Source organism: Anoplopoma fimbria, chromosome 20 (assembly GCF_027596085.1).
Source record: "Anoplopoma fimbria isolate UVic2021 breed Golden Eagle Sablefish chromosome 20, Afim_UVic_2022, whole genome shotgun sequence".
In the NCBI taxonomy this organism is placed as follows: domain Eukaryota; kingdom Metazoa; phylum Chordata; class Actinopteri; order Perciformes; family Anoplopomatidae; genus Anoplopoma; species Anoplopoma fimbria.
This window is the reverse complement of record NC_072468.1, coordinates 9,222,634-9,250,535: the sequence shown is the minus strand read 5'-3', so window position 1 is coordinate 9,250,535 and position 27,902 is coordinate 9,222,634. Positions and strand designations below refer to the sequence as shown.

At 43.0% G+C, this 27,902-nt stretch overlaps 1 protein-coding gene across 12 annotated transcripts in view; it reads right to left on the bottom strand.

Annotated features, from left to right (window-relative positions):
* The window catches only part of rims2a (regulating synaptic membrane exocytosis 2a), a 134,368-nt gene extending 108,401 nt beyond the window's left edge, over nucleotides 1–25,967 (bottom strand). For 4 of the 12 annotated variants that reach the window (XM_054621415.1, XM_054621419.1, XM_054621413.1 and 1 more), the window contains exons 1-5: nucleotides 25,786–25,967; nucleotides 6,417–6,449; nucleotides 5,424–5,516; nucleotides 1,015–1,225; nucleotides 320–331 (exon numbers count right to left, since the gene is read on the bottom strand). In XM_054621415.1, the coding sequence (XP_054477390.1) occupies nucleotides 320–331; nucleotides 1,015–1,225; nucleotides 5,424–5,516; nucleotides 6,417–6,449; nucleotides 25,786–25,967 (531 nt within the window). Of the gene's footprint in view, nucleotides 1–319; nucleotides 332–1,014; nucleotides 1,226–5,423; nucleotides 5,517–6,416; nucleotides 6,450–16,204; nucleotides 16,226–25,785 lie in introns of all 12 variants that reach the window. The other 8 variants (XM_054621422.1, XM_054621416.1, XM_054621424.1 and 5 more) reach the window with 4 other exon arrangements.
* Nucleotides 25,968–27,902: the final 1,935 nt, after the last annotated feature.

Below are 27,902 nucleotides of genomic sequence, written 5' to 3'. Positions count from 1 at the left end.
TCTAGGACCAACAGTTAATGAATGTAATCAAAATCGGTGGGGCGCTTCTCTGATTCTGTGATTGTTGTTTAAGCTTTATTCCAATCCTAGCTGTCTTTTGTAATTTGACACTTTGTATCTCTGTTTGAGAAGCAAAATAACGAAAACATTTTTTAGCATAACATTGTAGACTCACAGACAAAGACTAATCAGAACTTTTCTGGACCTTGTTGGCTGCTGTATGTGTGTAAATATATATACATATACATATCACAGCATTTCATGAACAATGCTTGTGTTCAGACACACTCCCAAGGAACGCAGAAAAGGATTTGCTAACCACTTTGTCCTCCTGTTGCAATTCCATGAGAGCAGGAATGCAGCAGAAAGAGGGAGACAGAAGGGGTGGGGGGCAGGAAAGATAGATAGAGAGAGAGAGAGAGAGAGAGAGAGAGAGAGAGAGAGAGAGAGAGAGAGAGAGAGAGAGAGATGTGAGTGGCATTAGTAGGTCCTGGTAGTACTGTCATATTCTCCAACAGCAAAGGATTGGATGGCATCGCATAAAAACACTCAAGCTCATGATTCAAATTTAAGCAGTCTGATACTAAAAGCTTTGGCTTAGTCTGTGGGGAGGATTTTACAGAGGTTAGTTTTACAAAAGCAGACATGAGGTTCTTTATGGCAAAAGAAAAGGAGTAACACTTCCCTCCAGTGGTGAAATAGAATAACTGTAAGTTACAGTAAATATGAATAAGAAATCTACATCTGTAAACCAACACATGCGAGGGAACAGATTTAGATTAAAGGCATGCAGAGAGACTGTGACTGGAGTAGATGCTGATAGTCTGAAAAACATTAGTAGCTATTCGAGCTATTGCTGTTGGCTCACTTCCTAGATTACGATTTCACTGCAATGTTTCATAACCTTGGATTTCAAATAGAAGTGTAGGGAGTAAACTGCCCGAGGGTGGGACATCTGCATGTGTGTGTATGTCCCTATAAATGGATAATACCGAGCATGCGAGCCAGTGTTACCTTATTTGACCGCAGAGACACTCGTCCTCCGCACCGAGCACAGAATTTCGTTTGGCAATATGAACAGAGGTGGCCACAGCCATCGGCAAACTTGGTTTTGTGGCATATCCCGCAGGTTGGGGCTTCGCTCTTCAGTTCCTGGGTCGGCTTGGTCTCCTCCCCCATCATCTTAACCTGGTCCTTGTACGACTCAAACTGCTGGTGCAACTTCCTGCAGGCAAATGGGAAGGACAGAGGTTAGGAAAAGGGAGATGAGGTTTGGTGACCAATAAGAAGAGAGGGTTTGTGTTTCTTTGATTTATTTATTTATTTATTGCATGCTTATTTGTAGTATGTAGTAATAGCCAATGCTACATCAGTTTTAGTCTAAGTAAATTTAACTTTACAGGCATTTATCATCATAACATTGAACTAAGGACACAGTTTATAACCTTATTATTCCCTTTACTTTATTGTGTGTAATAAATACTGGCATATAGGATAAACTAATAATCATGTCCCTGTTATAGTCTAACCGGCAGACACATGTATATGTTTATGGCACAGTTGGATCTTTTCGCATCAGAATTATCCGTTCAGTCCTGTTCTCAAAATCACACTTACCCATAAGCTCCTACTATGAACATACTGACTGATATAACCTCAGACATGTGCAGTGTGTGTGAGATTTTGAAAGGAAAAGCAGACGACATGACCTCAGAAGCTTCAAAGCTTGATACCGCACCTCTACCAAAAACAGGGGGGAAGGGGGAGGGGTATCCAATTTGCTTTGCAAGTTTAAGAACATCGCTTAATTCCACTTTCTCAGGTTCCCGTGCGTTTAATGAATCATTTGCACCTGTGTTTCTATATCGGGATAGTCGTAAGGTGAGACACAGAACATCATACAGCCATTGTTTCTCTATTGTATTGCTGATACGACATCATTGGTGTCACCCTCAGTCGAGCCCACCATCCATTAAGCATTCTCAGGGCAGTGTCTTATGTGTTACTGTTTGTGTCCTATAGATGGCCTCCTACTGATACATTACACCTGAACTCATACAGTAGATCCTTTACTCCTAACAAGTCCTGAGAGGCTCCTGAAAAAAAAACCTGCATGGGCTCTTCGCATGCATTTTGTATGACACATGTCAATTGAGCGTCTCCTTGGAAACTAAACACTGGGCTGACTTCATAATATGGCGATTAGAATTGGTTTCGCCCCACATATCCCCTGCAACATTCATTAGCACTTGTGAATTATTGAGCGACGCTATCCTTTTACCACATACAGCTTCAACGTGCTTCCTTTGCCCACAGCCGGACCCCTTTTCGAGCCCAAAAGCGACAGCCACACACCACCTGAGGACTATCTGTGCCTCTCTGCGTGCCATCTAAACATTAGATGGAGTGCCACTGGCATGTCCCTTGTTGTACCCACTGAGGGATTATAGGGCTAATTGTGTCACAGCCTTTGTGTGTTTACCGAGCGGAGATTAGTATGTAGCCTTGTTTAACAGATCCCACCAAATCTCATTTACTGACAGAGGGCCTGATAACAGAGTGATGAAGACTGCGATACAAGGGGTAAAGCCACTGTCTCCTAGGATCAAGGGAATAAGACGAGAAACAATCGTGTTTTATTCACACTTAATCTCCCCTTGCTGCTCAAACGTTTACAGAGACATGAGCTCTATCCTGGGCCACTACAAGGACTAAGGGCCACAGCTTTATCAACAGGTCCAAGGCCCCTGAGAAGCGCCGTTGAAGATAACCAATGATTACCTCTCCCTTCCTCTGTATCAGGTCACTTCTTTGAAAGCTCACTCACCTCTTGGGAGGCAAAATAGGCTATACTTTTTTTTTTTTTTTTTTTTTTTTTTACAAGTTTTAGTGTAGTCTGTATTAAATATGTTAATTCTGAGCTGCACACTGAGATAGATGTCAAGGAGCAAGAATGAACCATGTAAGTAGAGAGCAAATAATATAAATAAAGGAGGCTAGAGGGCACAAGTAAAGCAGTGGATTTTGAATGAACTATCAAGTAAGGCATGGCGGTGAAAAAAAAACAAAGACTAAACGTGGAGTAGATTTAAGTGGCAGCTGGTACACAGTGCCCATGCCAGAGGGTTTGCTTATTCGGTCAAACACGGTCAAATGTAGGTGACACTGCTGACGAGTAATCATACGCTGCTCATTGTCCCGTCCCATGCGAGCGTATCGGAGCTCTCTTACCTCCGAGCCGCACCGGAGCGGCTACACACAGCAGCCGGTAACCTGAGCCTCTCTCTTGGACACATGACAGACCCGACAGCAAGGGTGAACCACAAGCTCTCCGCAAGCTCCCTTTTCTACATCTGCCACAAAGCGTCGGAGCTGACCTTTGACCCCCTCTGTCCTCCTTAACGCTTCATGTTGGCATTGAAAGCACATGACGGTGTATTAAGCTTATATGTGTACCAGTGGCCTCCATTACACGGGAAATTAGCACCTCCCTCCAAATAAACTGATGATGTTCAGTTTGTGTTTTTGTTTTATAGCTTTTAACTGCTTTTACTTTTGGACTTTACCTTAACTGACTGAAGCCACAGTGAAATAACTCTACAACAGGCTCACAGTCCCACTGCGCAGATCAATAAGCTAACAAGCTAACAAGCTAGCCAATAATTGTCCAGCTTCTAGCAGACATAGAACACAATTACCATTTATTCACAGTCGAGTTTCTGGCCATTTGACAAGTTAAGTCCCATTTTCATTCTTCTTTATGCTCTGGCTTGGTCTCTACAAACTTTTAAGAAAAATATATGTCTTTAGCTTTTTCTTTGCTAGCTAGCTTTGTGTAGCTGCATTCAGGTGCTAAGTACAGAGATTTTTTTGCTAAAAATAACTTTTTGCTGATATTGGAAATAAGGTTGAAGGGAGAAAAGACACAGAACTTATAAGTAACCTTACATTACATTTCCCGCCTGTTAAACAACGAAATAAGCTAAAAGAGGCTAAATGCTCCACAGTATTACATAGCTGAACGACAATTTTCTGTCGCTTGTTTAAGAAAGCAAACCTTTTTACATTTCACATTTTCATTAAAAAAAGAACATTAGTTCCAGCTTATGAATTTTATGTTAATTAAAACAAACTTCAGCGTTTGTCCTCTAAGGGCTACTGTGTCCTCTAAAAACCCTTTGCCTTCCTTTGACAAGCTTTTTCACAGCAAGCGCTGTGACTTGTCAAAGCAGGAAAAGCACAGGTGTAATTAATAACATTAATGATTAAATTCCTTCTTCACGAAGCCCGGCTATTGGTTATGCTGTCTCATGTAACGTCATGGCTTACTGGGACCCTTTGGAACAGAGCCACCATCAGTATACTGCAATTTAAGTTACAGGTTAAATCTGCACTACTAGTATGAGAGTCAAAATACACTGTGCCATAACTCTATGCTTCGTCCAAAATCATTTCCTTGTTTACTCATTCACTATTCCCTACATGATAAACACCCAAAAGTTTACTCCATATTGAACATACAGTATACTGCATTCATTTTTACACAACTTGGACAAGCAAAAAGTGATACAGATACAGCTTAATTCCTCAAATATTCTGATCAGCTGACTATTTCACTCTGTATTTTGAGTAACTTCTGTAAAATTACATACATCTGTATGTCAATGTCAACATGGCTGACGGAGTTGCAGCTTCACGCTACTCATCGCTATTCACACAAGGGAAAAAGAATAATAAAATAATTCTATATAAAACAGAAATATATGTATATTTAAGAATATTTTCTGTACTCTCTACCACAACGTTAGCAAACCACAAACAAGCCAGTTTTTCTTCTGTTTATGTCCGTTGTCAGCAAGCACCATTGACTGTTACAGTTGCTACAATTATTTATCATTTTTCTTTTCTTTTTTAAACACATACACTACACTCCATAGACAGGTTTAACCCTTTCGACCCATTGGATGACAACAAATAAAACTCTGAGGGCTGAGAGGAATTAAATATGTAGATAAATCTCTTGGAACCATCAAAAGTTTTTTTAACTGCAACCATATTGCATTAGTTAATTCCAGCTTAGTTGGTCATTTGGTCTAGTGGCTGTGAGACTGGCTGGGGAGACCGGTGTAGTATATAGCGACATGTTATGAACTTCTTTTTTGTTTCATTGCATAAAATGAATAATATCAGGGGAAAGTATCACACAAACATATATGACAATACCTGTTGTGTTTGTTCTTGAATTTAATATATTAGTACTGGTAACACCTCCCAAATATTACCGTATTACCATGTATAAAAGTAGACTCCATCATGCTACACCTCCACTCTTTCCTCATATGCTTCGACCAACATACTGAGAAATTGTGTTACATAGTCGAATATCCACTGAGATCAGAAAAGGGGTCTGTACTATTACTTACGCGTCTGGCTCTGGCTCCTTGTCATTTTGGGACTTTTGCTGGGGCTGAAGGACGTTATTTACCAGCTCAGTGATCCCACTAAAGGGAAACCACCTGTTCAAATAAGCAAAGTATGACTGGAACATCGCAATGAGTCATTTTGGGAGAAAACATCATCTGTCCTGAAAAGTTTTTTTTTTTTTTTTTTTTTTAGGAAGCAGTTCAGATTTTAAGAAGTGAACAATAGCGGGGACATTCACTACAACCAGCGCAGAGAGAGGAGGAGGCCGGGACACGGGCAGGAACGGCGATTAGTGGAACATTGACAACCAGACACAGTGTCAGAAATACAGAGAGAAAGATAGAAGAAGAAAAGAAAGAGGATACAGAGAGACTTACAGTAGAGGGAGGGAGAGAAGAAGCAGGAAAGCTCTACAGCCAATGGAAATGAGAGCTGCATCAAACGCTCAGCTGAGGGTAACAGGAGTGTCATTTATTCCAGCCTGGTGGTGCAGCAGGGGTCAGGTTATCAGACTGGTTTGCCCTGCAGGTGGATTTCGTCAAAATGCAGCTACAGTACAGCGGAGCAGCGCAGGTGCATCTAGTCCACATTTTTTATTGAATTACGCGGCTGCACAAGCCAATCAGAGTGCAGATATGACACACTGGGTGAGTATGGGCAGCCAGTAGGAGACGGGGGACAAGGGGGGCAGGGAGGGTTCGGGGTGGGGGGGGGGGCCTGGCTATAACAAAAGCTGCTAGAGAGGAAAAGCAGTCGTCATTGATGTCACGGAAGTCGGCCGTTAAGTGTCCAGCACAGACACAAACCACACAAAGCTTGCAAAAAACAAAATGCCACAGTGAAACTCAGTGAGCTGCTTTCCATGACATCAGTGACATCTCTTTTCGTTTTCCTCCCAGACGAAGAGGAGAAAGCCACATGAAGCACACAGCACCCACTGACAGGAAGAAGTGTCAAAGCCTAGAGCACTCTGGGTAATGCAGTTCACTTACTGTGCGGGCTGAGGCTTTGGTTCTTCTTTGATCCTACAACGTAAAAAAATAAACAAAAAAAAAGGTGTGCACAGCTCAGTGCATACAGAACACAAAGAGATGAGGAAAACAATCTAAAGGACACGAAATATCGACACAACTAATAGCACTAAACATGTGTATGACATAAATAATACTTCAGCTATAATATGAATAATATTCAGGATATTATAGATGATGCTTTGATGAGAATGACAATGCAAATATGACAATGGTAATGAGGTGAAAAAAACATGGGAAAAAAACATTCAGAATGACTTTAAAGATGATGTAAAGTAAGTAAGGGGTTTGGATCAACTTAAACTTAAAAATGACGGCTTCATGTGAGTAACATCCTCTCTCATAATGAATTTGCTAGCATGGACAAACATTATGTTTTATGGCACTTTGGCTCTCTACAACAAGTCCAAAGTGCATGTCCACCACGCTACTAGAGGAATTCATTAATAATAATGGCCCCCATCACCATGAGGCAACCAGTTCCAAGAAATATAGCCACGCATCTGCAGAAGTTCAGAGTTACCGGTAAGCAGAGCAGACGTCTGAGCAATCCCTTGAATTGCAAGCTGAGCTACATCAGAGCGTGAGGAAGGAAGCAGTAGCTCATTCTGAGTAATGTTCAATTAAGCCGAGTAACACATGCTTGATTAGAGTCCATTTAGACTGATAGTAGGGCTGGAAAATATATACCGATATTATATCGCGATATATATTGTCTTTGAATTTGAATATTGTAATATGCCTCTTCTTTCTTGGTTTAAAAAAGCTGCCTTACAATTAAATTATGTAATTTTGTGAACATACCAGACTGTTCTAGCTCTTCTATTTTTTGCCTTTACCCACGTAGTCATTATATCCACATTATTAATGATTATTTAGCAGAAAATTCATTTTCTAAATATCTTTTGAAAGAACCGATAGTCAACGTTACAATATTGTTGCAATATCAAGGCATTTGGTCAAAAATATTTCAATATTTGATTTTCTCCATATCACCTAGCCTTAACTGATAACAAGGCCATTAAGGCCCATGTAAACATCACGTACATTTTTGATTTAAACTAGGGTTAAAGGAACCGTTCACCTGAATAAAAAAATAACATACTGTCTCACTTTTTTACTTAGCCTTGAAGAATCACATTAAAATATTTCAACAGCAACATGCCCCAGTTACTTTGTGCAATCAGCAGATCTCAGTGTTTACAATTTTCATTGAAAACTACTTACTACATAAGAGAAGGTTACAGACACTGTTTCTGTTGGACATTGTGTTGAAGTAGCAGAGTAAACAGCAAATGTTGATATCTTAAAAACCTGTGTGAATAAAAACTAAACTAAACAGACTAAAAGAACCAACAAGCCCAAATATGGCAAATTGCTGAGACAATTTTATACAACAACATCTATGACGTAGACTTTCCCTCTAAAGACCACATTGTCTCAGAAACAAAACAAGGAGTTACCAAAGTGTTAAAGCCGCCACATACAGTGTCACTAAACATGCAAAGTCTTTACATTACACATTACTCATGGGGAAATTATATTCAAGTAGTTGAACAAGGTGCAGCCATATTAAACTAGACAGCCCAAGCAGCACCCAAACAGACACACAAACACCTACAGACACACACACACACACACACACACACACACACACACACACACACACACAGCGACAACCACGTGATTGTCTAGCATCTGTAAACCATCTAACACTGAAGCTGCCGGTTCAGCCGCTCTCTCCTGGTTTAAGAGCAGATGTCACCACAAGCAGAGCAGAGACAGCTGATATCACACGTCAGGACTTCACACACCTCATCACTGCTTATGTTAGGCATATAGTCACTTTCATATAGCTGTGTGAAATTAAATGCGTTAATTGGATTTTGTCCGTTTTCTGACTGCATCATTTACTCATCTCGTTCTAGATGAGATTAACATTTGTCAACTCATACCAACACCAGTATTCTTAAAAAGCTAGGTCCAGGAAACAGCTGTTCCAATTACAATGATAGAAAACAGAAGAAATAAATTAAACTAAGAGAATGAACTTTTTCTCCTCCAGAAATGTATTGCTAGAACTAAAAAAGCGTCTGAAACAGACCATGATACTAAACCGTGACACTGAAACTCTACGAAAACACTTCGTAGCTGCTCATAGTAGATACATACAACCTCAATGAGGTGGCTGATAATGAAGAATTTATCTGCTAATTCTATTGCACAATGAATTAACTGTCTAGAAGTAGAAATTCTCCAGATGGATCCCAGTGTGTACGCTACATGGATGCCATTTAACTCCTCAAGGTTAAAAACGATTGCCTCCCAACAGTCTACGTAAGCTAGAGGTGGAGTGAGAAATCTGTCCGTCTGATCCGTGTCAGACGGGCGAGAGAACACATGAGAGAAGACATAGTCCTGTGTATACCCGTCAGTCCCTCCGTTCTGTTTCCCCATGAGCCAGTCCATATTTATCCTCTCGCTGTGTTCTCCCGATGACCTGCAGCGCCGTTCTTTATTGATCCCATCAGCCCCGTCTCTGTGGTCGCATTACAAGCCTCATATTTATCTGATCCAGCCTGCTGCCTGCCTGGACGGCTGCCGGACAAAGTGTGTGTGTGTGTGTGTGTGTGTGTGTGTGTGTGTGTGTGTGTGTGTGTGTGTGTGTGTGTGTGTGTGTGTGTGTGTGTGTGTGTGTGTGTGTGTGTGTGAGTACTGTACTCATACGTGTGCATATGTGAGTGTGAGTGTGCGGCGTATTGTTTGACATGGGGCAGTAAAATGAGTGAGTGTAAAATGTCACAAGTGACGTACTCAGTGTCCCGGCTGCCGAGTCTCTGTTTTCCATCCCTCTTTAACCTGCACTCTACTTCATATGCCCCCAACCCCCCACCACCAAACACACACATAATAAGAAACACACACTGTTACAGAGTTAGGGAAGGGTTTGTGTGTAGAGCATCTCTATGTCTCACTGAATTATTCTGATTCTTTCTTTTCTCAGTCTCAGTGTGGCAGTTTTAATTCTTAGCAAGCCACATGCTGCTGTTATTTTTAGCCTCTGTTGTTATTTTGTTCTATGTTTGGGTTTCCACCTTCTCTGCTTCACTGGCTGTGCATGGAGGAGCATGGTGCTCTGACAATGACTGGTGCTACACTGCTCTCTAGTGGACAGATGTGCGGCATAAACTTCCAAGAACTGGATTCCTAGAGTTCTATGAGGGAATGTGGGAGTAGTTTTTTTTTGTAATGCCATTTGCCATGCCTATTTCTGTCTTCAGTTCAGTTTCCAAGATGCCAATAAATCATAATCAATAAGTTAACTGACAGATCATTTAAGCATGAACTATTTTAGTTATTGATTGATTGTTGGAGTCCCTTTTCCAGCAAAAATGCCAAACATTTTCTGTCAACAGCTTATTAAATGTGAATGTGGTTTTGTTTGTTTGTTAATTGATGTTTTGGGATTTTGGATCACTTTGTGCTCTGGGACATTGTGAAAATGATTTATTTATTGAAATTTCTAACATGTTTTAGACAAAGTGACTAATCAATTTAATAGAGAAAATAATCTGCATACTATGTGATGAACAAAACAAGTTGGTAGCAGACATAAGAAAGGATATCTTAAGGTACTCGCATAAAAGCTTACATAAAAACAGGTTTTACTGTCAGAGTCTGAGGTTTGTCTTAGTCTTGATTGTCAATTTATTCTTATAAATATCAAAACAGAAGAGAGGCTGAAACTATAAGCAGTTCATGAAAGCTATTCATATCGTTCTGTCACCAGATAGGACTATCATGGTGATGCACGCACCAGTAAAACCAGTAACATCGCAAATACTGGGTAAGTAGTGTTAGCAGTAATAGCAACCGTGGTGGAGGAGACGAAGAATCACAAACATCACAGACAGGAAACGAAAGGAAAATGACATCGCTCCCTTATACCGTAGATGTCGGCAAAAGCAGAAATCTACTTGAAGCTTGTGCATTGCCCCTTTAAGAATCGAACTGGAAGATAGCACTGATTATCCCCCATTCTGTAACGGCGAAATACAATACATGGAAACAACTCTGTCGTTAGGGATTTCTTTCAAACTCAGATGGGAGTGAGAGATCCCTAGTGGAGCTGGACTGATGGGGCTCCTTCTGCACAGACAGCAGGACAATTACAGAGCGGGCCGTCACAAGGACCTGAACATTTTAGTAAGATCCCAGAGATTTAATTAATCTGAGCTCTCTGAAGACATCTCGGCTAATAAGCAGAGGGGAGGGGAGGAGAGGAGAAGAGCTCTCTCTCTCTCTCTCACCCATCAACTTCTACTCCTTTGCCACAGTTGTGTTAAGACAAATGCATTGACGTGACAGCTGCATAACTAGCCCTGAAACATTACATTCCCACACAACTCAAACAAAGTTTGCAACAGCTAACGTGCGTCGTAATAGCTTCTGATGAGCAGCGGTCACAGAAGTCGTGGCCTTCCTTATGGAGCTTAGATGCAAGTTAAGGCCTGGCAAAGACGACAAAGTCAATAATTCAAACTTTAGTCACACCACAATGGCAAATGACAAAATGAATGTCATTGTGCATCTAAAGACACATTTTACTAGTCTGGTTCAGTCTCACAGCTATTATCAATGTCTTTCCAGCAGCAGTACACAGCTGTTTTCAGCAACAACAACAAAAGCTGTAAGAGAGACAACTGTTTGCTAACAACTTTGCCAGGTCCACTTTATAAGGTGGTCAAAAGCTCTCTGTGCAGGTTTAGCAAGTGACATGATAATGTGGCTTACACCAGCTGCCACACATCCCTGCTAGTAAGTGAACTTAGCTAATGACACTTTTATCTATTTGATCTTTATAATGATAGCTATTTATTTGAATGTATTCAAGTGAGTGTGAAATGTTTATTACCGTCAACAACTTCCATGTAGTAATCAAAACGTGTTGGTCTGCCATTCTGTGTAATGGTTTTGTTTTGTTGGGGACTATTTTCAGCCACAAATGAATGCACATTTGGTGCAGAAAAAAGATATTTAGGGTTCCAGCACCAAAAAAATATGCAGGTAGCAGCTATGGGACTTCATTTCCCCACCTGCTGTATTGATATCAATTCAATGTCAAAAAATACAAGAAGAAGCACTTCAATCACCTTGCCGGCTGTACATCAACAGTCACTAATAGCAGAGAGTATGCTCTGTTACACTGTACTGAGCTTCCACACATGCCACCCAAGATCTAATTGCTTTTCATGTACACCTCCTCCTCCTCCTCCCCACGCCCAGAGTGTGCCGGGCATGCCCAGCCAGTCACGCCAAGGTCTCTCTCTCTCTCTCTCTCCCTCTAATCCCATTTTTGAGCAAACTGCAGCTCAGGACCTTTGTATTTCAGTCAGAGAAGTCAGACAGATGTTGGTGGAACAGCTAAGAACAGTAGGGATGTGTGCAGTAGCGGCGCTCACCTCAGGGATAGTGTGACTTTTCACTGATGACTGATACGAACAGAAAGATCCAACTTCCAGCCTAACTGATTGAAAAATTGAGTTTGTGATGAAGCTGCATATTTAGATCTCGTTCTGGATTCACATCTCACTTGCGGACCAGACTGACTTGACAGCACGAGCCAGCAGAGATGCTACAACGAAAAGTCACGAAGAGACGAATATCAGCATCCCACAAAGCTGGACAGTACAACCAAAAAGTGACACAACTTTAACTTATGTCTGTAATGAATTAGGGGCACAGCAGTGTTTGTTTGCATGATTTGGGGAAGGCCAGAACCAATATCTTATGTCCAGGTCCATTCTGCAATTGACTTTGTGTCTTTTTGTTTTGGTTTTCTTCTTTGTTGGTGGCCATGTGGACAAGCGTGTGCAGGTTGTTAAAGGCAGAACAAAAACAAACAAACCCAAGAACAATGATGAGAGAGAACGCAAAGTGTATGAATGCCCATATCGTGTGTATTTGTGAGGAAATAATAACAAGGCTGAATAAAGAAGAACAATGTAATGTAAAATCTCCAGCCAAATAATACCCCCCACCCACCCCCCCTTACTGTATGCCCAGCCATGTAAGGAAAAACCAACATGCACCGTGTCAGCATTATCCCTGCAGGATGAATAAAACCGAAACACCCCCTTGCACACCACCTCTACTGTATATTCCACCGAAAAGGCAGTGTGAAGGCAGTGTGGTCTAAAAATAGCAGCTCATTTAAAGACAGTCGATTAGGTCTCGAGACACCTGTTCAATTCTACCTCTCTTAACAAATGCCAGAAGACTTAACACTTTCTCTCCACCTCGCCGAGGATTAGGGGCACGGGATGGAGTGCTGATAACTGCCTCTGGCACGGGGCGCTGGCACGGCGAGATAGGCGGGTGGGAGGGGCCAGCGGGGGGGGGGGGTAGGGGGAAGCACCTCAGTGAGCGGGGTGTTGGCCAGCTACCACAGCTGGGGCCATAGAAAGGACAGATAGGATTGAATCCGCGGAAGGGAGGGGGGGCAATCATCAGAATAGGCAATCTAACAGCGCGCGAGCCAGACCTTCCTGACCAAGGACTAATATTCAGATTGTCAAACAAGAGTTGGCAACAGCAGATTTTTTTTTTCTTTTTCTGAGAGACGGGGGGAAAGTGGCTAATCTGCTGCCAAATATAACTAAAAATCCATCTGTTTCCTTAGATTACCTGCCAGGATTCAATAGAGCTGCTCCATATCTCTCCCCCTCCTGAGAGATGTCCTGGTGGCAACGAGTCAGCTCATCACCAGGCAGCCCACACCTTCACACGTGTGTCCACGTGCAATATTCACCTTTACGCACGCGGGGTTCATTGTACAGTGGAAACCATGAGAGCAACACATTGAGTCAGACGGGGGGTGATGCACAGTGTTTGTGTTCTTTGCACATATGTGCTTATTTGCTTTGGTAATGGCACGCGTACACGGGAGCGTGCCTTGTCTTTGTGTGCGTGTGTTTGTGTGTGTGTGTGTGTGTGTGTGTGTGTGTGTGTGTGTGTGTGTGATTGCTTGGTCGCCTCTCCTGTCGGCCCGCTTTACTCGCCCCTGACACAGATGCGTTTGATTCTGGCTGCGATCAGCACTTTCTTGGCAGCTGACGATGCCCCCCCACCCAACACCCCCACACCCCACGCAAGCGTCACAACTCCTCCCATGCGCCGCTCAACAGCTCCACTGGGAATACTCACTGGAAAACTCGGCCCAATAAACCGGCTATAGGTCGCCCGCCCTTCTCCGCGTTTTAGCCGAACCTCGACCCCCAGTAAACCGGGACAGACCCGGCCTGATTGCAGGTCCCGTGTCCTCCTCATCTTCCTCCTACTCCGAGCCTCGACTACACAATCAGAGCGCTCCTGGAGCACCAATTCTGTCCAGTCTCACTATATACCCATATTATTACCAGTCTCATAGTCAGCAAAAAGCCTAGTTTAGGCCTTTTTCCTCTTGGTTTCTTGTAATTTGTAATCCCTCTAGAATAAGCAACCATCACAATTTTACTACATCCCTCTGCAGTCCTCAACTCCCATCAGTGCCATCCTCTAACCCACATACAAAAAAAGAAACCTCTCCATGTTGTTGTTCCTGGCTGGGAGCAGGAGTGGGTGGGCTGTACTGAAACTGCAGTCAGCTGTCTGTGTCTCACTCTGGGCTATAATAATAGCCCGGCCGTGGCTAACAATAGAGAGGTAATGGATACCTTTCTCTATTGTTGGCCCAGCCCGCTCTACTCTCCTTCCTGTCCCAATTCATCATGCACGTCACTGTGGACTTGCTTAACTAAACTGCATGCAGAGCAAACTAGGGGCAATATGATATCACCACCCCAACCCCCACCTCCACCTCCACCTCACGCAAACAGGTTACACCCATCACTTTGCTTAAACTCAAATATTGCTGCAGATGCCATCTGATGTTACTCGCCCTGGAATAGAGGTATATCCGTTACCCCGTGAACTTATCCTACACACTTCATAGCCTATATAGTGTGCGTGAAATGGATCAGGATTGGCACGTTCGGCTAAAAATAAACAGTTGTGACCACGAGACTGTACGGCTGAAATTAACGTGAACTCGCCCTCTCAACATCTGTCCTGGAGGCGGAGAAATCCGTTTTTTTTTTTGCTTTGGCTGCTGTAAAATCCCAAATCAAACAGATTCCCTTTGCATTAGTCCCCTCTCCGCGCAGATTTAAAGCCTGCCAGCAGACCGACGGATAAGGCTACCGACCAACACAGACCCCCCCCCCCCACCCCCTCCTCCTCCTCCTCCTCCTCCTCCTCCTCCTCCTCATGGCCTTATGCTCGTTGACTTTTAATGCCATGAGATACTTCTTCTTCAAATGATTGTATTTATGTTTCACAAAGGAGGATTGCTCTGGCTTCTGTGGCGCAAACAACCCCACCCCCTCCTCCTCCTCCTCCTCCTCCTCCTCCCTCCCTCCTCATTCCACCACTACACATCCAGGCCATCTCATCATCCACCATGGCGATGGTGGCAGTCTCTCAGTGGGACGAGTGATATTAAGGGATTACTGGGAGATCCTCCATCAGACCCTCCGGTGTCGAGCAGCGCCATCCCGGGATCACGACATCGGCTCTCTGTATCCCTCTCTGCCCTAGTGATCAGTGTCAAGACCACGGTGATGGAAAAAAACAAAACAGGCCTCCTTGCTGTTACTTCCGTGGTCGATACTGTAGTACAAGCAAGGCAACCGTGAACATACAGATGCCGAGTCTGTGGAATGATGCGTTCAAAGCCCCCACAAAGGCACCACAGAGCCGCAGGCGGCGCGAGCAGTGATCTATATGCTGTACAGTATGTCCTATAGTGAAGGTTCCACGGCAGCGCCTGTGTGTGGCGTTCAAGCGCTGGGCTTACATAAGGGGCCACGGCCGCATCAGTGACGTTATTATGATAACTGCTGCTCTTTATCCTCCCTTACTCATGTCAGTCGGCTGCTTCTGTAATCTACCTACAGCAGCATGATCATGTACTGTACATGTATGCTGCTGCGATGCTGCTAGACTTAGAAACCCCTGAACCATGCCGGACCTGGAGGTACAATAACCAATTGAGAGCCAAAGGGGGAGAATTATGATGTCACAAGAGAGCAATAAAAGTTGTAGTATAAATCATGTGTGTGATGGGTTTTTTTCTGAGAAACAAAAAAATTGTTCAGCAGTTATATTTCACATACAATTAACTTGTGTTAAAACATTTTTGCATTTCTGTATTTAGATATTTCTTAATCTGCCTGTTTTTAATTCTTGGATATATCTGTTCTTTTTTAAATTTCCTAATGACTGCAATGCTGCATGCACAAGTGTAAAGAAACACAAGTTAATTGTATGTGAAATATAACTGCTGAACCAAAAAATATTTGAGATGAATGATGTGCAGGGGAAACAGGAAATGAACTGATGACAAAAAAATAGGACATTAAAAGCAAGCAGTGTGACGGCAATATCAAAAATATATCATACATTTTTCAACAAAAACAAAATAATAAAAAAGAAAGCCTCTATGATGTGAGCAAGGATTACATAAGCAAACGTAAAGTTCTCCAACAGAATCACTGCAGCAATTATTACATAATAAGTCACTACTGTCTGGTTGCCTCTCTACGGAGCTAATGTGTGTGAGTGTGTGGGTGTTTCATTGAGAGAGTAGTAGGTCTGTGTGAGAGTGTCGGACGAATATGTGGAGGGCGGCATTTGTTTATCCAAAGCACTGGATGGTTTGAGGTTTTTCTCTCTTTTCTTTTTTTTTGGCCACACAAAGGCGTATTAGGAGGACCGGCTAGGCAGCATCCATGTGTTTGAGTCACCAGCTTGCACCTGCTCCAACCAGCTGAGTCTTGAATGAGCAAAACATGGACAGACACACACACACACACATTCAGGGAAGGAAAGATTAGAGCGGCCTGTGTAAACTACCGCTAGTAAACACACCCGCTCACACACAGAGCAAAGCGTCGGGGGGGGACTAAGTCTTTTTATTGCTTGCTGTCATTACACTCGTTTCATTTAACATTTGTCCTATTTAGCAGAAGCTCATACAACTCAAACTCCACATTTTTATATCTAGTAGACTTTTTTATTTAGTTGCACTACAGGGTCAGAATCTGGGACATAAACCTCGACAAGGGTCTGTGTGTGTGTGTGTGTATTGTGTCTCTTTATGAATCTGCAACATGAAAACTAGCTTATTTTGGATCTTAGTTTCCAAAAATAGGATTTATTAAGGTGGCCCACATGAAACACATGAGCTTGCATTCTGGGGTGAGTCTGACTTTATCCGAGTTTTGTCCTGGATTAAATTCACTTTAGATCAAAAAGGTGTTAGTTTAGCTGTTACCACGGTGTTAGTGGTTAGCTTGCTGAGAGGCATGCTAGGATTAGATTAATAGCTTGGCATAAGCAAATTACATTTTATCCCAGAGTTAGATAAGAAGATACACAGCACTCAGCCTCTACTGTCTGTATGCTACATGTAAAAGCTACAACTAGCAGGTGATTAGCTGAGCATAAAGACTGGAAGCAGGTAGAAAAAGTTAGCCCATTTCTTAAATTAAAATCATAAATTGTGATGTTATTCGGCACTGTTTTTTAAACAACAAAAACTAGTGAGTCCTTCAATTTATAAATTATTTCAAATTTTTCACAAGTGTACCTACTAGTAACAACAGTTCTGCAAGTGTTTGCAGGATACATTGGCTTTTTCTTTACCACTGATACTAGCTGCTACAATATCGCTGCATTGAACAACAAGCTAATAAGTGAGCATGCTAAAACAATACGATATGATATGGAATCTATGATGAATGTTATCAAATCAAGTCTGGCCTTATGAAATGGTTCCTTAATCAAATCAACGACTAACATTAAAACATTTCTATACCGAACCACCCCAAAAAAATAAGAATGAATTTATCTATTTTAATGTTCTTTCGTTAGCTCTGTTGATCAAGTAAATTGACTCTCTTGTCGTTCTGGCAGTTGGACTTTGTCCTGTAGAGCTTCCTTTGATTTGCTGCCTGGTTTAGATGCCTGGCTGCTTGCCGACGACTGCAGAAAAGCTGAATGTCTCCACTATTAATAGTCCAACTAACAGCGTGATGGTTCTCTCAGTCAGCTTGAGCTGACCTGGTGCCACGTTCAGATCTTTAGTGACTGGCTATTCAGCAGCCTCGTACAGGTATCTCTGTTTGTCTCTCCTGCTTTTAGCATCTGTCCCTCCCTAAATATTCTTTGGACGCCTGCACGGCTGCCACGCTATGAACAAATACTAAAAAACACCAGACTTCACTGTCGTACAGCAGAGTAGACAAACCCTCGTCACGTGTTTGTGACCGATTTAGCTGACTCGCTCATCATACGCAGAGTGAGGAGATAATTTGGGCCCTCCACGCCACGTGGTCCGAGCCCTCTGCTGTACGGAGTGGAGAGGTGTCTTTTTCTCTGACCTTTCAGGGTTCAACAATCATAAAACCAACCCCGAGGGAATGTCACAGGGGAGAGAAAAGGCACCACGTCTCACTAGCTGTACTATCTGCACTGACACAGCAACCGTCCCACAGCTTTGACCAAACAACAATTTAAAAATCCTGTTTCGCTTCCTCAATTAGCACGCATAGTGTAAATCCCATCAGTGTGTTTTGCTGAATTTGTCTCAACTGTATCATCGCACTACTATAGGATTTTGAGAGATACATTTAACCAACAACACTACTCCAGAGCAGGCACACATGTTCCTCTGAAGCACTGGGCTTCCCTCAGAGGGTCAGATGCTGTATATCTTTCCTCTACATTGACTTTACTCAGCGTGGATGGAGGGCGGGGGAAGGGCCGTAAAAGTGATGAAGTGGCCCCCTTTTGCTTCCACGTTTCCACTCTCTTTACTCTGATTGGCTGACGCTACCTTTTGCATCTTATATTCATCGTCTTTTTCTCCTTAACCACTACTCAGCTCTATCTATCACATTGTGTTGCTCTCATTCAGGCTACTCTCGCACAGCGTGCTGAGAGGGCTTATGTAACAGCAGGCCAGATGTTCTAGTACTGAAGCTGTGGTAAGGTTCTGTTCAGATCCAGGGCAACTATTCGATAATGTTGCAATCATATCCTTTTGATCTATTCACCTGGGGAAATTCATACATTGAGTAACATGCTTCACATGCAAGCTGGAGAAAAAAAACAATGCTTTCTCTAGCTGGCGACTTGAACTGGTGGTCTTAATACACAAGGTGTATTAATACTTCACCAATCCAACATAAGCTGCTTCAATACATTTCCATATCAAAAAATTACAGCACCTTGACGCACCGTTGACTAATTATTTAACACATACAGTGAACAAATCGTGGACACTTTATTATACATTAATAAAAAAAAATATATATATATATATATATATAAATGGTACATCTCTTGTACTAGTTAACACAACGACTTCTCATTCTAAGATATTTTCCCACTGTCATGTTTTGCCAAGGGCATCTAAAATTGCGCAGCCAGGGGCAGGAAAATCCCTTCAAACTTTGCTTGAGGGATAAGAGCCCAGAAGAGAATAAAACCTATGCTGACGAATGCAGATGTTATTTAGAACAAAGCGCCGAGAGACAATGGAGCCCAATGCCTGCGCTCTGCCACGCAAGAGAATAGCAGGCTATGGGAGATGGCAGGCCGATTGCTCTGTCAACGGGGACTGAGGCTGTCATATCAGCAACGAGACCTGATAGCATCTCAGACGTCAATGTCTCTCCTCTCGCTTCCTCTCTGATGTCCTCTCCTTTTCTGTCCTCTCTTCTCCTCTTGTCCCCTCCTATGAGAAACTGTCCTACACTTTCCCTTCATCCTGCCCTCTCGCCTCCTTCTCTGACCATAGCTCATCATCGTGTGTCCTCTCTTTTCCTTTGTTGCCCAGCCTAAAATGCTCAAAGGGAAGGGACTCATCAGAACAAAGAACGGAAGTAGAACAAGTTTAAACAAGGTTTTTTTTATATTTTTCATATCAACGAATCCCATGAAACAACCAAAACCAAACGATGAATTCATCCTGGCTAACTACTCCTGCTAAAAACACATCAACGGGCCACACCAATGTATTTGGTAACATGTTCCTTTATCATCCTGAACATAAGCAGCAGTCTTCTATTTCAAGTCAATCACACTTCCCATTAATATTTTCTAGCCCACCAGCCCTCTGAAGAAAATAGTCCCCAAAAAATCCTCCTGTTTGAGTGATATAAGCCATTTAAATCAACATAAATATGTATTTTTATATGAGCAATTGGTCAAAACTGTACTAATGTGTAAGGTGTTGTTGCTTAAGTGGAACCCACATGGAGAATTATCACCCAATCATTCTCACTCAGCTCTGCGTAGCATTTAAGCTTCTTTCAGCTCATTGTTTTGGTTTTATGGTCCGCAATTTTACCGTTTTACTCAAGTCTCACCACTCTCATCCACCTTGAGTCTGGCTGCTACATGAGACCTCTGATAAACCTACTGTACACTAGTTAGCAACAAGCTAGTGAACACAGTAGAGCATTAAGAGAGCTGAAGAAAACAATATAATATTTCTCAGTAGTCAGAGATAGATGGAGAGCAGACATTAGACTTAAGCAGTTATCAGTTGGCCGAAAACACAACTTTGAATGAATGCTATTGATGGGAACAAGAAAAATATACTAGGAAAATAACACCAGCCGTATCCTTTAAAGAAATGATTAGCTCTGCGATTCAGCCAAGGTAAATCTGTAGCATAGTTAGCCTATATTCCAACACTTTTAGCCAGCTGTGGAGGTATAAAGCACCAAATGACGAGAGAAAAAATGGCACAAACAAGTACATGATACAATAGGTTAATGGCTGAAATTTACAAGTAAAATGTAGGTTGATGGGAGAGCACCAAAGTACCTCTACACTGGAGAAATACACTTCACTCCCACTATAAGACAGATCATGAGCAACTTGTAAATATATCATTCAATGTATTCTATATCATTTTAATGGGGCCGATTGTGCTCTAACCAGTTTTCCTGTCCAGCTGGGCCGAACCACTTGACAACGTGCCAACCTCCCCCATCACCAAAACACAATGTTACTTTAATTAGCACGATGATGTATTCATTTGGCGTGTGTTCTGCTTTACGGAGTCAAGACAGCATCCACTCTTACACTTTCTCTCCCTATCTCCCTCGGGGGGAAGTGATGGGGGATGGGAGTCTGTGGAACGCTCATGACAGAATCTGCTCTTTGCATGGGAAGGCGAGTGAGCATGGGCGAGTGAGCTAAGGGAACAAGAGAGAGAGAGAGAGAGAGAGAGAGAGAGTGTACTGTATATTGTCCAGGGGGAAGCTTCTGAGCATTGCCTCGCCTCATTTCACAACCATAGGTCTCCCTCTCTCTCTTTTTATTTTCAAATTTGCTTTATTGGCATTAATGTAACTAAGTACTAGGTAATGCTACAGCAGGTTGTACAAGGTTTACAATGGAAGTATAACCATTTAGACTGCATGAAAACTAGAAAAAACACTGTACACTATATTACGGTACCCAGATGCTATCACATTTTGAAGCTCAGTACATTTTTAAGTGTTGTTTCACTAGTTTTCTACTATGTTGTATACTTTGTTGCTCCCACGACTATGTCACTAGTCGCTAATTTAGCTTAATACTGTGCTTCCCTTTTCTTTACAAAGGCTACAGTGAACCAGGAAGTGTTCCTCTGCCTATTAGCTCTTGTTTGCAGAACTGACACACAGCGTTTTCTCTGGGTTGCCAGGTTTGTCTCTGTCCAACAAGTTGTGGTCACTCTAGGTCACTCAAGGTCTTTCTCAGCTTGTGGTCGCTCAGAAAATCTCAAGATTGGTCTGTCCAATGCCAAAAAAAAAACCATGCTACTGCCACTGTCTGAGAGAGGCTGAGATCCTTTAGCTGCCGGAGCCTGTATACTCTGACCACCAGCTGGTACAATGAGCTCTTTAGCACTTTCAGATAAATGACTAGGACCGGGGGACGGAGTGTGTGAGTGTGTGTAGCGGAAAAAAAGGAAATGGGATGTGATCAATCAAAGCTAATTCTAGGTCAATGCTCTTCATGTTGAATACACGCACACACTCACACACACACACACACACACACACACACACACACACACACACACACACACACACACACACACACACACACACCCTACACCTCTGGCCAAAGCTAAGTTGCTTACTAACCAGTGACATAATTCTTCACCAAATCCTCCTGGAGAGAACTGATAGAGGATGGGTGCATCAAAGTGTAAAGAAGCATCACTAAAATAAGATCCCTGGCTCTTAACCCCTTTAATAGTAACCCAAACAATTAAGTTACTCTATAGCTCTATTCATAATGAAATGTTTTAATTTAATAATGAATGTCTTGTCTAATTGGATTCTCTTCATTATTACTTCTCAGTGTACAGTGTAGTGTAAACAGGGATGATAGTGTAGGTAATGTAACAGTGTATATAGCAACAGGGTCATAATAAAAACAGGGCTGGGCAATATGACTGAAATGAAAGGGCTTTTTGTTTTTTAAGTCTGAAACAAATAACCCTGAATATGTCATCAGGATTATCTAAGCCTTCGAAACTACAAATGTTTTTAAAGAAATGTATTTGACAATCTAATTTAAACACATGTGCTTCTACCAGGAATGGGATTCTGTTGCATTATGGGAATTGTAGTATACATTGTTTTATAAATATGATGTTATAGACAAACATTCAGTATATCTCCGTCTCTGCTGCTTCAATTTGATTATTCTTTTTTTTTGATGTTGCTAAGTAATTCAATTGAAAGTGTAATACACACATTTAGTTTCACCGAACTACTAAGAATATATTTTGATATTGTTGTTAATATTCAGTTAAAGTTAGTCTCTCTCTATAACATCCTCATCATATTGTCATGATACAGTTAAACTGAATATTGATAGATAAAGTGTGAAAGTTGATACTAAAATTTCAAAATTGGGAGCCCTGGGATAAAAATAATCACAGATGGGGGTCTTAAGACAAAATGTTCATCTCTGACATCAAACATCCTGAAAACTTCCTGCTACACATTATGCTCCCAGACACAGTAAATGGAACAGGAACTCGGGGGCATCCTTCGCCCTGTGCAATAAAAACGGTGGTGCCCAAATAGATGGCGGAGCAGCAGACACCTCAGAGCCCTGGAAGAGCTGCATCTCAGTGGGAGTCCCTCCTACAAGGCAGCCACTATAATTAGCACTGTCAAAGGAGGTCCCTGAGCGGTTGACACAGTCCCCCCATTTCATGAGTTCAACACGAGGAAGAGGTGGAACCGGGATGTTTACTGGGAGTTCTGTGCTCTAAGACAGTTTTTGCTTTAGTCGGTCAAAGGTGTTAGGTGGTTTTACTTTAAGGTCACCTAAAGTTTTACCATCTCTCTGTGGTGAGAGAGTGTGTGCGTGCTCGAATAGCAGCTCATGCCTGTGTTTTGAAGGCAAAACTTGCTATTTTCAGCAAGAGAAACAGAAACAACACCAAAGCTTTAGAGGTTAGAGGTGTGAAAGACAAAGTCAGAGTTAGGATGGAGATCATTACAACCTCCCTCCTGACACCTTTCCTGCTCCATCCCCGACCCTCCTAGCCACCAAGCAGAACCAGGAAGTAACCCAGGAGGACTGGAGGAGCAAGGAGAAAGGAGAAGTGGAGCCCCGGGGCGTTCTGTGGGTCACCCCATTACAGGCAGCTGACGCTTGCCTGGGGGATACAAACTGTCTGGGTGGATGGGGGTGGGGGTCCCATAACCCGTCATTGCTGTGCTGCTCGGAGACACACTGGTGCATTGGACAGCCAGGCTAGCTGATAGCTCAATAGAACAAAAATTCACCTGAAGCCGTGCTCGATTGCAGTGACTGGGTTCATGTTTTTGTGTGTAGAGATGCACTAAATATGCTTCTATGTCTGCAGCTTTCTAGGACAGAATTCTAAGAAAGAGCTATAGGTATGCAGAGCGTCACCTTATGGAGTCTAGGAAATTGTTTGTCATGTTGCAGCACATATTATACGTGCAGACCGGCGCATGTGAAGGCCTGCTAAGAAGGAGCAGGCTAAGAGAGAGAAGCTAATTGCATGCAAGTCAGCAGCACCAGATTCCCATCCACGCTCTCTGTAGCACCTCCAGTGAGATGACAGCAAGTTGGCACAGCCGTGCAGCTGGAGACTTCTCTCTCTATCTCCCTCCCTCCTCTCCATCCCTCCCTCCTCCCAGGATTCCCTCTGTTAGATTATACCCTTCCATGTTAAACCACCACTTTCCCCCAAAAAAGCTGTCCACGCCACTGCTGGTTTTGGACCGTGACTGCGACGGCGGCGATGCACGGGCTATAGGGCTGGATGATGCAGTGTGGGTGTTTGTTTTTCGACACTGCGAACCACCCAATGACAAGTTAATCCACTGCAGTCGTATACCTATGCCAGGGCTTTAGGATATGTTATGCTTGTGTGATTCATAGGTAAAAGAAAGCTGGGATTTACTGTTGTGATGACTCATGATGAGTCATCTTGTACACATAGACAAAACACATTAAAACTAACATATGTACTCTTCCAGGTAACCAAGGCATGCAGGAGATACTGTAAACATAATTCTTATGCAAATCAGCACGCAGGTAACTGACACTGAGGCCTCTTTGACTTCCAATTGTCTTGTATGCTCTTAGCTTGTGAGGCCTGCAATCAGAGTTACCTAACGTTATGGTGAGACAGTCAGTCAATCAGTCATGTCCCTCGCAACAAAAAAAAAAAACTGCCCCTTCTGCCCATGCTCAGTCATGACAAGGGTTTGACATCACTGTCAGACTAAGAGTGACTAAAACTGACAATCCCCTTTACCTCAGAGAAAGAGAAATAGGAAATATACTCAGCTTTTGGGGGAGAGGGGGTGGGGATGAGGCGGAAAAGGCCTGGATGATTCACACAGCACGCTCCGCAGCGGCTGAGGTAGCCGTGTCTTGGAGTACATGACTCATGTTTCTCATGCAGCAGCACTAGGTAGGGATTGCACAACTTTCACTCCATTAGGAATGCTGCCGTAGTGGCAAATGTTTACCGGATGATGGGGAAAAACAACAGCTCTATAGCCTCTAAAACAAACAAAAAAAGGCTCTCGTGATAGTGGCAAACATCTTTCACACTGATGTCCGTGGTCATGCTGGGAGGCTGCAGCAATAGTAAACCTGACAGAGATCTCTGGCAGAATTGTGGATAGATTCCCTCATCAGCTGTCACATAATATGAAGCCAAATGTCTGTACTGCATTCAAACAAATAGTAAAACATACAATGTTGCCTGGTTTGTGAACATGTGCATTCTTTTCATTGATGGAGGTAAACTACAACAAAATCAACAGGATGGAAACATTTAAGGCCACCACCCTTGAAATCCCTCTCTTCCTCATAATGTCAAGCCAAATTTTTAATTATCAATACATCAACTGAGTGTGTGTGTGTGTGTGTGTGTGTGTTTTTTTTTTATGACCGCGGCAATACGATAGAGTGTACTATTTCACCACAAAGTAGAGTTATGGCTCGACACAGTAAAGGTTAAAGCGATGATGGCGGAAACTGTCCGGTCCACCTTAAAAAGTAAAACGCTACAGTGGACAGCGCCGTGGTGCTGAAACAGCTCCGAGCGACATCTGTACACAAGAGGGGGGAGGGGGGGAGACAGGATCTACCGGGACTTTAACGTTGAAAAAACATCACACACGGCCCGGCGTGCGCCATTGCCACAAAGGACACCTTAAATGATCCTTCCGTGTGTCACATTGTGTAATGTCGGTGACGTTCGTGGGGAAAGGTTAAGCAACTCGGCGTGCTTTTTACGTGAAAATGGCGCCCGCTCCTGCTGCTAACCCAGCCCACTATAGTACAGCTATAGCGACAGCAAAGAGTGAGGGGAGCGAGGCTGGAGGAGTATGCCGCATTATTAAATGATAGCCAAGCCATTCAAATAAAGTATTTCATAAACAAGGAACCTAAAGATGATAACCAGACCGAGGGGGGGAGATGTATCCCCCTTATGCCGGCTAGTAGACGACTGTTAAGGGTCTAGCTTGGATGTCAAGAGGCAACATGATCCAGCAGTAGTCTCTGTCACAGAGGGACGCTTACAGAAATGTACCACTTTAAAAACAAACCCACAAACACCCGGGGTTTGTCCACCGACCACCAGCAGCACCAAACAGCCCCCCACCCCACCACCACCCTCAGCACCACCACCACCACATCCGCTTTCCCTTACTTTAACATCGACTGCTCCTTCGCGTCCTCCTTCTTCTGTCGGTCCATGACACCGAGGATGATCTTCCTCTCATCCTCGGTGAGGTGGCTCAGGTCCGGCATCTCCGGCATGGCGCCGGCCGCTGAGGCAGCAGGAGCGGCGGCAGGGCCAGGGCCGCCCCGGGGCCCGTGTGGAGCAGACATCTTTTACACACAGTGGCTATAATAAAAAAATAAAAAATAATAAAAACACACGAGAAGAGCACCGTCAACCAGCAGCATTCTGGGCGATATATATTATATATATATATATTTTTTTTTATTTTTATTTTTTTTTATGCTACATTACATGCCGTCAAAATGTACAAATTGGCGGTTGGATCCGCCGGAGTCACCGTGGTTTACAGGCGGCATGACATATCTCTGTTATAGGGGGGAGCCTATCGTGCACACATTGCACTGCAGAAATAAGAGTCAAAAATATGATTACAGGCTTCGTCCTCCGTCTATTGAGTGATCATTACGGGGTAATCGAACCCGCGTCGCCTGCAACCTGGGAAATCGCAATACTCAAGCCGCTGCGGGTTTGAAACAGCCAGATTTTTTACACATGGACATTTGTCAAAACAGAAAGCGCTCAGGATTAGAAATAGATGCCCTCAGATGAAGCGAGAGTGCAGAGGCTGTAAAGGCTACAACCTTCAGGTACTCCAAACACCAGCCTCCATCCATCCAGGGGGATGGGGGGGGTTAAAAAAAAAGAAAAGAAAAAGAAAAGTAGAGGATAGAAAAAAAATACAACTCTTGCCTTTTTTTATTTTGCAGTCATGTTAAATCCTGTCTAACCCATCGCTGCCATCCTTTAGGAAGCCTTCACTCGCATGGTGGAACATAAAAAAAAGATGCCGGGTCCGTCCTTGTTTGTTGTCGTTTGGAGTCCTTAACACCTCCTCTGTGTCACTCTGGTTAGCTCGCTTTCCTCCAGGTTGGTAATTCTTGGAGATTTCTTAAATGCACAAAAATGGATGCAATGAGAGAGAGAGAGAGAGAGAGAGAGAGAGAGAGAGAGCGTGAGAGAGTGTGTGTGTGTGTGTGTGTGTGTGTGTGTGTGTGTGTGTGTGTGTGTGTGTGAGAGAGAGAGAGAGAGAGAGAGAGAGAGAAAAAAATCCAGATAGGAAGAGGAGGCGGAGCGATGGAAGCACGTAGAAGAATAAAGCCGAGAGGACGCGCTGGATGTTCATTGACAGCGGGCAGCAGAGATGCAGCAGCCGGGAAAACGCGGACTGGAAGGAGCGGCGCGCAGCTGGAGCAGCGTGAATCATTTTTCATAACCAGATCATGAGCGCTGCGAGATAAACACACAACATGACTAGTGACAATGAGCGTTACTGCAGGTGTGTGGCAGCGTGCAGCACACACCGGCTGATGTGAGGGATGTTGTGGCTCAAATCACAAACTCCAGTCACTCTAATGGGAATATTGTCTGATTTAATATACATTTCTTGGGGGGGGGGGGGGTTGTGATTATGATTCAAACACACTATATTTTAAGGCATCACTGTGGGCTCTGGGAACTTGTGATGGTCGTGTTTCTTCTCTACTACCTGACAGTTTATAGAAAAAAAAAAAAGAATTGCTATATTAAATCAATAAAATAAATGGTAGATTAATCGGTTATAAAAAATGATTGCTGGTGCCTTCAGGTTTCACATTCAATTTAATCAAATCAATTGTTTGAACACCACAATGCATCAATCTTTGATTACATGTTTGTTTCAACCTCCTTGTAAAATCCTTCCACTGGCACACTCAGGTGATGACCTTAACCCTATAGTGTATTTATCTGATCTCAGGCTGAAGTGTTGATAGGATTTAAAGGACAACATTAAGAGGATAGCGCCTCTGCCTCATTAGGGCTGTAATTCCATTAGCACCATTGTAGTGATCTACTGCAACAAGTCAAACAACAAGAGGGAGCGTGGGGTTGAGTTTAAATTCTGACTGATTGAGATCATGACTTATGGCTGTATATGTACACATTTGAGTGTGGTGTGCCCTCTATAAATGTTATAGGCCATAGGAGTTAAGATATTCTAAAACTGAGGGGAAACATGGAATAAACATCTGCACTTGCTCTCT